The following is an 11,622-nucleotide window of genomic DNA, read 5'->3' as shown; positions in this document are numbered from 1 at the left end:
CTCCAGGCTCCAAGGTGGATTTTCCACGGGAACCCAAGGGCTGGGCTGAGGGTTAGAGGCAGGCAGGTGGCTGGACGAGGAGAGCTTGGGAAGACTGGATGGATGGGGAATGGTTGCAGTTGAGGACAGTCTCTTGTGCCAGGTATATATCGACTCCTGGGAATAGCAAATGAAGCACGGAAGCCCATAGTTCTGTCAGTCCTGTACCAGCCTGGGCTGTCCGTCTCAATTTGCAAATTAAAAAGATGAGCAAGCTAGGCACAGTGGCACACTCTTGTTCCCAGCAGACAGAGGCAGAAGGATCAGGAGTTGGAGACCTGATAATGGCTAGTTCAGTCGGTAGAGTATGAGACTTTTTTTTTCTTTAATGATAATATTTTTATTTAAATTTGAAACAAGCTTGTTGTACATGTCAATCCCAGTTCCCTCACCCTCCCCTCCTCCCCTGCCCTGCCTCAAGCATGAGACTCTTAATCTCAGGGTCATGGGTTCCTGCTTCAAGGTGGGTGCCATGTGTAGATGGAGATTTCTCTCCCACCTGGTCCCTCAGCTGTTAAGTCCCAAATAAATACACAGAGGCCCTATATTAATCATAAATTGTTTGGTCGATGGCTTAGGCTTCTTACTGGCTAGCTCTCTCTTAATTATTAACCCATTTCTATTAAACTAAGTATTGCCATGAGGCTGTGGCTTACCTATAATGCTCTAGCATGTTGCTCCTTTGTTAGCTACATGACATCTCCCCCAATTCTCACTTTCTGTGTTCCTCTTCCCATAATTCTCCTAGTCTGGCAGCCCTGTTTATACTTCTGCCTGGTTACATCCTGCCTATCCATTGCCTGAAACTGCTTTATTCATCTACCAATAAGAGAAACCTATATCCACAGCATACAGAAGGACATCCCCCATCAAGACCAGCCTAGGGAAATCCTATCTGAGGAGAGAGGGAGGGGGAGAGAAGAGAGAGAGAGAGAAAGAGGGAGAGGGAGGGAAAGAGAGAGAGAGAGAGAGAGAGGGAAAGGGAGAGGGAGGGAAAGAGAGAGAGAGAGAATAAGCACAATAACACTCTGGGAAGTACAGATAGAGGAGGCCAGTGCCTCCCAAGAACATCTCTGTCACAAACTTGAGGAGTAAATGAATGAAAATAATTGGGGCAGCAGGCAGAAGGGATCCATTTATAATTAAGTAGTCTTAGCCTAGGTATGGTGTGAGGGTCATCGCTTCTTCTGGTTCAAGATGATCCCAGAAGTCCTTTGTGCCTGACAGGAACAGCTGGCCTGTGTAAGGAGCAATCCCCTCATGGGCTGATTGCCTGTGACTGCAGGGTTAGGACCGTGAGTGGATACTCTGTGGCGCCTTCTTAGGGGTTGGGAATGGGACAGACATAGTAAAAAGCCAAGGGTAAGACACCTCTGATACTCATCATCTTCCAGCCTTGAAGAGAGATGAGATAGTTCAGATGCTCCCTCCCCATTTTTAGAGAGATGCTTGAGTCACGGCTCTCATGTTGGAGTCAGAGGACAATATTGTGAAGGTGATTCTCTCTTTACCTTCTACCTTTACTTGGTTTCCAGGGATCACATTTGGGTCACAAGGTTTACAAGGACCCTGAGCCATCTCACTGTCCCCTAACTCCTTTATTTGTGTGTGCAGATGTGTGTGAAGGCCAGAGGTAGTCTTCCCCCATTACTATCTACCTTTTTATTTGTTTAGGCTTTATTGAGACAAGATTTCTCTGTGTAACAGCTCTGGTTGTCCTGGAACTCGATCTGTAGACCAGGTTGGCTCTGTCTCCTGAGTGCTGGGATAAAAGGCGTGCACCACCTCTGCCTGTCTTTTTTACTTTTTGTGAGACAGAGTCCCTTATGGAACCCAGAACTATCCCATGAGCTCTGCAGACCCTCCTGTCTCTCACTCCCAGAGCTGGGGTTACTGGTTCCCGTCACTGTGATTAGCATTATACATGGGTGCTGAGTTTATGAACGGGGTTCCTCATGTTTGTGTGGCAAGTACTTTACTACAGGAGACCTTGGGACATCAATTATCACCCATAAATGTTACTTCCCAATAGGAATCTTTTTTAAAAATGTATTTATTTGTAGCCTTGGATGACCTCTGTATATAGAACAGGCTGGTCTTGAACTCATAGAAATCTGCCTGCCTCTGCTTCCTGAGTGCTGGAGTTAAACTCATGTGGCATCAGACACACTCCAGCTATCATCTTCTTTGTTGTTTTTGTTTGGGTGTGTGTTCATGTACACATGTATGCACATGTATATTCACATGTGTGGAGGCCAGAAGTCCACCATGAGTGTCTTCCTTGGTTACTCTTTACCTTATGAGGGTATCCGAAGTCAGCAGTCAAGCCTGAGCAGCAGACACAGCAGACACAATCAGCTGAGCTTTTGGGTTGACTTTTTGACACAGGGGCAGGAGGAACAGGAGTTCAAGGTCATTCTTAGCTACGTAGCAAGTACCACCATCCCCTAGCCTCATCTAGCTCCAAGCAGCCCTCCTTCCCAAGTGAGAAAGGTGTGGCCAGGTACTGGGGTGGGAAAGCTTCCAACTTCTCTCCTTCTATCTGCATATCAAAGGGCGAGGAGGGGCAAGATCCTGTGGCCAGCCTTGGTGAGGGGCCCTGCCGGGCTCCCTGGGCTGCCCTAGATTAAGTGTTTGGGCTCCTTCACTCTACACCAACCCTTCCTGTCGCCAGTACCCAGCAGCCATGGCTGGCACTTGACCTTCTGGCATTCAGCTGGGGGGAAGGGTCAGTCTCACCATTTTGGGTCCCTGTGGATGTCACAGGGGAGAATTGGCTTACCAGAGAGAAATCTACCGGCATTCTCTCTTTCTTAGGTGATGCTAAATGATCATAGACTATCTTAATCTCAGTGTTTTGTTTTTTAATTTGACTTTTTCAGTGCTGTGGATCAAACCTAATGCATTCTAGGTGAAGCTACACAGCCACACCTAAGGTGGCTGAGGACTGAGAGCTTAAGTCATGACTCTGGCAGAAGTGCTGACCTCTGACTACTGTCACCAGTTTGGAGCTGAGCCAGAGTCTGTGACATCCACATTTACAAGCTCCTGTTCCCTGTCTCCTTAAAATGTTGGCATTCACAAGGCTCTGTGTGGCTGGTAGATGCCAGTCCCCTGAGATGCAGTCAAGGCACCAAGAGCCAAAAGCCTGCCCACAGGAACTTAGTCAGGGTTTCAGAACAGAAACCAGCTAGGATTCAGGCTGCCAACTGCCTGTCCAGCCTCTGCCTGCCAAAGGATGGACTCCTCATTGCCAGCAGGGATGAGGGTGTTTCCAGTAGCCAGCCGCAGCCCCAGTGATCACAGAATAGCATCTGAAGATGAGGGATGAACCTAGCTCAGTTCATCTTTACTGCAGCCTTGATTCCAAGCCAAGCATGTCCACTCCTCCCAGCCTCCACTGCTTACATGTAGAGGTAGTGTGGCTTCTGTTTCACAGGGTCATTAGAAGTCTTGGGTGAGTTCTCAGGCAATGCTAAAAGGGTCCCCAGTCATCCTAACTGGCACCAACATCACCATTCTGTCTGCTTTAAGATGTAGCTCATGCTGGGCGGTGGTGGTACATGCCTTTAGTCCCAGCACTCAGGAGGCAGAGGCAGGCAGATCTCTGTGAGTTCAAAGTTAGCCTGATCTACAAAGTGAGTGCCAGGACAGGCTCCAAAGCTACAGAGAAACCTTGTCTCAAAAAACAAAACCAACCAACCAACCAACCAACCAAACAAACAAAAAAAATGTAGCTCATGGTAGTCTGCATGAGACTCAAAGACAAGGGATGGGTGGGGGGGGGGTACAGGGAGGAGTTACAGTTTTGAGAGGCAGGGTTGAGCCTGCCTACTGGTAGGGGCCAAAAAGAGGCAGGGTTACTTGAGCTGGCTTTTGTTATTCCAGGAGCATCAGGCTGTCCAGCCAGGTGATTGGTTGGGTTGATTGAGGTGCATGGTCCCCATAAGTAGTGGCTTTCAAGGAACACATGGGAGCTGGGGACCGAGACTGCCAAACTCCAGAGGATGCTCATTTCCAGTTGCAGCTGATGGGGGGGTCTTCTCCCCATCATCCTGTGGGGCCTTGGTGTTGGAGACTGTAGCAGCGATGGACTCTCTTTGTCCCTTTGGGACAAAGAGTGTGAATCATAGGAAGCTTTGACCCTTGTCTGGTTCTGCCTTGGGACTAGATCTAGTGACACAGGCACCAAGACCTGTGTCTTCTTGGGGAGGAAGGAGCAGCAGACTGGGGTCAGGGGCTTGATGTCTGCACTTAGCTGGGAGCTACGGAAAGTTGCTTTTCCCCTAGACTTCTTTACTCAACTGGAAAATGAAGGTCAAGGAAGAGCTATTGTGTGCAACCCTGTCCGGACCTTAAAGTCCCTGTCTAAGTGGGCACTGTGTCCAGATGACTCAGTGCCCATTTCAGTTTGGCAGTCACCTGACTGGGTCATAGGTACTGTGACCCTCCTCAGCTACTACATTTCTTGAGCAGCCATCATGTGCCAAGTATAGGAACCCTGAAGGGCAGGTGGGGGTCTACTATTATCTCTACTGCAGAAACAGACTCAAAGGAGTTTCATAGCTCACCACAATTACTCAGCAAGGAAGAGCTGAATGTAGTGTGCACTGAAGTGAGGCCTGTGTGTAAGTGTTGTAAGTGTGCTTGTGTGTGCATACACGAGTGTGTGTGTGTGTGTGTGTGTGTATGTGCTGTAGACATTGTGTGCTGTACACTTTTCTCATCTTTCCAAGATTAGTGACAGTCCTTAAGTTGGAACTAGACCACTTTAAAAAAATTTATTCTTTTATATTTCATTTTACATTCCAACCACAATTCTCCCTGCCACCCCAAACTAGACCACTTCTAACAGATGAGGGGGAAAAAATACACCTCTAATAATCACCTAAACCAGTTTTTCCTTTAGGAGACAGGGAAACTGAGTCTCAAAGAGAAAGTATGGAATATTCCTTTACACTGTGTGATAACCTAAACCAGTTTTTCCTTTAGGAGACAGGGAAACTGAGTCTCAAAGAGAAAGTGTGGAATATTCCTTTACACTGTGTGATAACATCACTGTGACTGGTTTAACAAAGAAGCTGACTGGCCAATAGCTGGTCAGGATAAGTTAAGGAGGCAGAGCCAAACAATGCTGGGAAGAAGGGTGAATCAGAGAGAGGTCACCAGTAGACAGAGAAAGAAACAAGATGACCATGCTTGTCTCTTGTTTCTCTCTCTGAGGAAAAGAATCAAGCCACTTGACAAAGCATAGATAAGAAGTATGGGTTTATTTAAATGTAAGAGTTAGCTAGTAACAAGCCTGAGCTATTGGCTGAAAACTTGTAATTAATATAAGCCTCAATGTGTTTATTTGGGAGCTGCTGGCAGGACAGGAACTTGCGTCAACAAGGGAGTAACTTGCCTAAAGGTATGTCAACAGACAATGGGCTCCCATGTAGGATCAGGGTCCCCCTACATGGGAGGCCCTGTGTATGGCCAAGATCCAGGACAGGCAATCAACAGCTTCCTCACTTCCCTTCCCCCCGAGGCTGCTAAGTGACTTGTTTTTGATCCAGAATCTGATGTATCCCATGATACATGAACTTGCTGTGTGGCAGAGGACGATTCTCCTGCCTCCATCTCTCCAGTGCTGGGATTACAGGTGTGTACTACCATGCCGAGTTTCAGGTGGTATTGGGGATTGAACCCAGCAATGTACCAACTGAGGTGCGTCCCCAGCTAGTGACTTTTTTTTTAATGAAGTGGTGAAAGGGCCCAAGATCTCCCATGGCCATTCCACCCCCATTCCCAGCCTCTGTAATCACTACCCAGGAAGGATGAATTCCCCATCACAGATTCACAGGGTTCCACTTAATGTTGCCTCCTTTGAGATGCCCTTTTCAACTCTCTGTTCTCCCCCAGTCAACTCAAATCATTGGCTGCCCCTATCTACTAGTAGAGGAAAATGTATGTTGATGAAAGAAAATCAGAAGAAAACACATTTTTGTTGGTTTTTCTTTTTAATTATAATACAAATATATAAGATTCTGGGCAGCAAGTAGAGCTTGGATGTGCTCTACTGCCCAGACCTAGGCCACCCCACTCTGAGAGCAGTTTAGACTCCGCAGGGCTTTGAGCCTTTGGAACAGTGGTTCTCACCCTGGGGGTTGAAATGGACCCTTTCACAGCGGTTGCCTAAGGCCATCACAAAACATAGATACATTGTCATTCATAACAGTAGCAAAATTACAGCTATGAAGTGGCAATGAAAATAATTTTATGGTTGGGGTCACCACAACATGAGGACCTGTATTAAAGGGCCGAGGCATTGGGAAGGTTGAGAGCAGTAGCTCTAGAAGGATACCTAGAAGTAGAGGGCACTGTCCTAGCCCCCTCCAGTCAGGGAAGGTACCTACTATCTATCTGTTCCAGACAGTTTCAATGAAGGGCATCACCTGGGAAAAGGAATCCACGGCTAAGGAGAACTCAGAATGTCACAGAAGAGGTAGACGAAGGCACTCTCAATCAGCTGTGACTCCACACTGACAGGGTACAGGCCAGGCCACTAGTAGAAGATATTCAGTGGGGGTCCCTCCAGGTCTTCCTGCCAAAGTTCAGGACAGCCACTGAGCTGCAGGCCTGAGGTTGGAATGGGGCTGGCCGCAGGGAGCTGGGATGCAGGGCTGGAACCCTGGTCCTTGGAGCTGGAGAGCACCTCTGCATTGTGGCCCCAGCAGCCCCACTGAGGCTGAGGCTGTAGTCTCTGGCAGGAAGGACGGTACAGGAGGGGTGGGCTTTCCAGGGACAGGCAGGGTTCTGGAGACACAGAAAGACTCTGCAAGAGAAACAAGAAGGGTTTGCTCCCTGGCCACTGCTGGCAGATTTCATACCTGCCTGTTTCCCCAGAGTACAGCTGGTGGTGTGTAGATGGCCCCAACAGTGTAGAGGGGTGCAGAGGACAAGAACCCTGGTTCCGGAGAAGCACTGCCAACCTTCAAATCCTAGCTCTGCTACTCACTAGCTATGAGAAGTCCCTCCATCTCAGTTTCACCACCTGTAAAATGGGTGTGCTGATGCCGCATAGGGTTGTATTAGCAGAGATGAATAACCAAATACAGGTAAAAGTACAAAGAATGGTGTAGGCACACTGTGAGTGCTCCGTAAAACTTAAGTCATTATCATGATCTTTTATGGACCACAAGACATTTATGAACGAATAAACCACAGAAAACACACAGGTCACCAACTCCAGTAGAATCGATTTGGAAAGTGCAGATGAACCCCCTGGGCCTCACTCACTTCTGCTCTGAACTTAGAATTTCCTGACAGTGCAACCCCTCACCTTCCACCCTGGCCTCTGTGTAAATCCGAGGGCCATCCTCTCTTCCCCAGGCTGTGGAAACTGTTGCATAGCAGTGATGGCAACTATGGCGGTAGCTTTAACTTTCCAGGGCCTTGTCTTTTCCCCTACAGCTGTCGGTAAGGCTCCTTCCATCCTCCCCTTCATTGGATAACCTGGGACCTGAAAGGCAGGAGACCCTGTACATACTAGAGACCACCTACCCACTCTATTTCCAAATGAAGCCTGGGACCTCCCTGGGGAAAGCAGCAGGGGCTCTGGGACCTACCTGGTATACTTCAGTCAGCTCTGCAGGAGCAGTGGATGGTGACCAGAGTCCGGTCTTGTTCCTAGGCTCTGGAGATGTCTGCGTGCCAGAATAGGCTTGGGGTGGTGTCCAGTGAGAGGTGTCAGGGGCTCTCCCTAGGGACTGGTTCAAGGGTGACTGTATTTGGGGACAATAAGGAGGCGTCACCCAGGGATCCACGTTGGAGATCCTGCTCCCTAGGTTTTCAGGAGAGACTCGGGGTCCTGGACAAACGGACGGGGACCCCCAGGACACCCCACTACTGATGGCTGAGCCCAGGTCAGTGCCAAGCGTCTGACCCTGCGGGGGGCTGCCACCATCCGGGCACAGAGGGCATCGGTGCGAGGACGCGGTGTCTGCACTCCGTTGGCGCCTGCGCCGCAGACTGTCCTCGCTGAGGCCCAGCACGGCCGACAGGTGTCCGATGTAGCGGATGGCCAGGCGCAGCGTCTCGATCTTGGTCAGGCTCTGGCCAGCAGGCGCCACGGACGGCGGCAGGAAGCGGCGCAGCTCGTGCAGCGCGCGGGCGAGCGTGCGCATGCGCAGCTTCTCGCGCTCGCTGGCGCTCTGCCGCTGCCCTCCTGCGGGCGCGGGCCGCGCACGTCGGGGCGCCGTCGGGGCGGCCTGGGTTTTGCTCGCGCTGCGGGCCAGGCCCTCGGACTGCGAGGGGCGGCGGGTGATGTAGCAGGGACACGATCCGGATGAATCCGAGGATGAGGCTGGGGACGTGGAGTCCGAGCCCCAGCTCTGGGAGAAGACCCAGGGGTCGAGGCCAGGGAGGCCCTGAGAAGGAGGCGACTGGGCCATGGCCGGTGTGACTCTGGGAAGCTGGACGGGTCGCCTCCAGCACCTAGCTTTTATCTGGACCAAAGGTGTGAGGTGGCTCCCTGCCAGGTTGCAGAGAGGTGTCAAAACCCACAGAGCCCAGGGAAGGTCTGGGCAGGGGGGCCCTGGGAAAGCAGGCCCATTTGCGGAGGTGTGGATTCTGACCCCTCGAAGGCTCTAATTGAGGCCCCTGCTGCCGGGAAGTGTGGGAGGAACGATTCGCATCTGGATGGGGTTGCTAAGCATCTCACTGAGCCTGGCCCACACTCTGGCCTCTACTGCAGGGTGAGTGCACAGGAACCCACAGCGGCTGTGGGATGACAGTTCCACGGGCTGCTGGGTACCTGGCTGGCCCTCATGGCCTCATTGGCCCCACTTGAGGGGTGGCTACCCTTCATCATTGGCCTATGGTGGACTATTCCCAGTACTCCCAGTAACTTACCCAGGGCTTTCAGGTGTGTTCCATAGGACTGGCCCTGTGTGAGGTCGGGAGGAGTCTGCCCACAGTGGCAGGACAGACTCCACATTTTTGCCAATTGGCTGGATGACACTAAGGAAGAAAGTAATCTCATTGACCACAGCTGTCTCTGCCCCCTAAAAATGGAACCCAGCAGCCTGGGAGTAGAGAATGGGAGGTGGAGATAGAAGGAAGTGGGTGCCGAAGCCAGCTATGCCTTGTGTAGCCGTGGAGTCATCTCATTCCTCTGAGCCTTCGGCCCTCATGATGCTCTTGAAAGTGCTTACAATGGGCCTTAATTTTACCTGGCACTTATAAATAAAGAGGGACCGACACAGTGAGGTGTGAAGGCGTATACCAGTAATTTAGCACTTGGCAGACTACTGAGGCAGGAAGATGGCGAGGGCAGTGTTTGAGGTCAGCCTGTACTACTCACTAAGATCTTGTCTCAGAAAGGAAAACCAAAGCAAAAACCCAGAAGCTGCCACCAGGGTAGGGGCTCATGGCTACAATGCAAGCCCTTGGGAGGTAGAGGAAAGAGGACCAGGAGTTCAAGTCCATCCTTAGTTACATAAAGTTTGAGGCCAGTGTGGGCTACATGAGACCCTATCTCAAAACACGAAAACCAATACAACCCATATATTAACCTATCAAGGCATTTGTGGACACCTGCTTGCTTTTGTGCAGGGCCCTTAACCTGGTTGAGCTTGTTCTTCTGGTGGGTAAAACGGGAATAAGTAGAGTGTCTAGTCCCAGGACTGCTCTGAGGAATAGCTGAGGTGGTACAACTTATAATGTGCAGGTTGCCCTCCCTCATCGACAATTCCAGTTTAAACAAGGCACCTTTGTCCTGCATGATCTCCAGGAAAGGACTAACGGGGAGCACCTAGGACAATAGGGCCTTGGCCACAGAGGCTGAGCAGTTGCAGCTGGGCCTTGAACCAAGAACATTATTTGATTAGGGAGAGGGGGCATGAAGAGCATGCCAGAAGGGAAAGGCATGGTGATGGGATGGCAGGGTGCTGTTAGGATGGTGGTGTGAGAGCCAGTACATCTGGGACCAGGCCAAGGAGTCGGTTTTATTCTTAAGGGCCTTTGTGACTTTTGAACAGAAGGTTAATATAATTTAAAATATCAGTAATCAGTAAGTCAAGGTCAGTATGACAAGAATGTTTAAGGGGGACTGGAGGGATGGCTCAGTGGTTAAGAGCACTTGTTCTTACAAAGGGACTTGTGACCCATTCTAGAGGATCCAATGGGCACATATGGTGTACATACATGCATGTGGACAAAATATTCCTACACACAAAGCAAATAAATGAAAAGTTATAGTTTATTTAAACAAATTGAAAACATTTCAAGAACTGGTTTAACTGGTACGGCTTGAAGTAAATAATGGCCATGTAAATGTTATTTATTTATTTATTTATTTATTTATTTATTTGTTTGTTTATTTTTTGAGACAGGGTTTCTCTGTATTGCTTTGGAGCCTGTCTTGGAACTTTCTCTGTAGACCAGGCTGGCCTCGAACTCACAGAAATCCTCCTGCCTTTGCCTCCCGAGTGCTGGGATTAAAGGTATTCGCCATCAACTCCCTGCTTGTTATTATTTTAAAAGTTAAATTTTTATTACATAAATTACATAGCCAAATATTTCACCGTGGGAGATGGAACCCTGACAAATGAAGTCACCTCTCCCCAAAGGCCCTGTGACTCTCTCCACACTGACAGCACTAGATGGTCATCAATGTTCTTCTAACTCAATCCTAGCACCCATCTGAACTCATGAACCCAGGTCTCCTTAGAAGTACTCAGTACTGACTAGTCCAGAGGACTGGGTCAGTCCTCTGGAACTCAAGTGTTGAAATATTCCCCAGCTCAACAGTGTGGAGGGTGGGGTCTTTGGGAGGTGAGAGGCCACAAGGGCTCTGCTCTCCTGACTGAATTTGTCTTTGTCAGAAAGGCAAGCTCTCTTCCATGCTCACTCTGTTTTACTTGGGATGGCTTCCGCCATAGGATGAGGTCCTCACTGCATGCTGGCACTGTGCTTGTTAATGTCCCAGTTTCCAGAACTGAGAGACATGAATTTCTTTTCTTTTTTGAGACAGGGTCTCTCTATTATATCACTATAGCTGTCCTGGAACTCATTTGTAGACCAGGCTGGGCACAGACTCTAACCTGCCTGTGATGGTACTAAAGGTGTGCATTATCATATCCAGCCTTTTCTTTTGGGTCTGATGATGAGCTCAGTGGTTGACCATTGCCTGGATGTGCCAGAACCCAGGTTTCATCCCCAAACAAACCAACTCGACAAAACCAACTCTTCTTTTCTCTGTCATGTTTTGACTTTTCTAAAAGCCAATTAAAAAAGAAAATTCTTAAATTTTTTTTCCTTTTTCCCCAGACAGAGTCTTGCTGTGTAGATCAGGCTAGCCTTGAACACACAGAGATCTGTCTGTCTCTGCCTCTGTCTCCCAATTGCTGGGATTGGAGGTTTGTGTTACCACAGTTTTGATCTTTTTATAACAACTGTCTCTAGCAGGAACTGACCAGGGCCCTGTGAAAACACCCTGGTCCTTCTAAGGACAACTTAGCCACCTCCTGTGAGATACCATCTTTTTAATTTTATTTATCCTTATTTTATGTACATTAGTGTTTTGCCATGGATGTCAGA

General features: G+C 49.2%; 1 protein-coding gene across 2 annotated transcripts; it reads right to left on the bottom strand.

Moving 5' to 3' along the window:
• Positions 1-6,054: 6,054 nt before the first annotated feature.
• Positions 6,055-8,474, bottom strand: Mesp2 (mesoderm posterior bHLH transcription factor 2). Of its 2 annotated transcripts, XM_051206626.1 has the most exons (3): positions 7,650-8,474; positions 6,737-6,856; positions 6,055-6,625 (listed from the first exon to the last, which is right to left on the bottom strand). In XM_051206626.1, the coding sequence occupies exons 1-3, from the start codon at positions 8,472-8,474 to the stop codon at positions 6,587-6,589; spliced, it is 984 nt and encodes a 327-aa protein (XP_051062583.1). In that variant the 3' UTR covers positions 6,055-6,586. The 2 variants fall into 2 exon arrangements, with proteins under 2 accessions (XP_051062583.1, XP_051062582.1); XM_051206625.1 differs by having other exon boundaries at positions 6,056-6,856.
• Between the last annotated feature and the right edge of the window lie 3,148 nt (positions 8,475-11,622).

This window comes from Phodopus roborovskii, unplaced genomic scaffold, assembly GCF_943737965.1.
Source record: "Phodopus roborovskii unplaced genomic scaffold, PHOROB, whole genome shotgun sequence".
Lineage (NCBI taxonomy): Eukaryota > Metazoa > Chordata > Mammalia > Rodentia > Cricetidae > Phodopus > Phodopus roborovskii.
This window is presented reverse-complemented; position numbering and strand designations above follow the sequence as displayed.

What these genes read in the sequence shown, in the direction of transcription:
- Mesp2 (XM_051206625.1), bottom strand. Translation starts at nt 8,474, where the DNA reads ATGGCCCAGTCGCCTCCTTCTCAGGGCCTCCCTGGCCTCGACCCCTGG. An exon ending in AGCTGACTGAAGTATACCAG is followed by an intron (nt 6,857 to 7,649) that starts GTAGGTCCCAGA and finishes TTTCTCTTGCAG; the next exon opens with AGTCTTTCTGTGTCTCCAGA.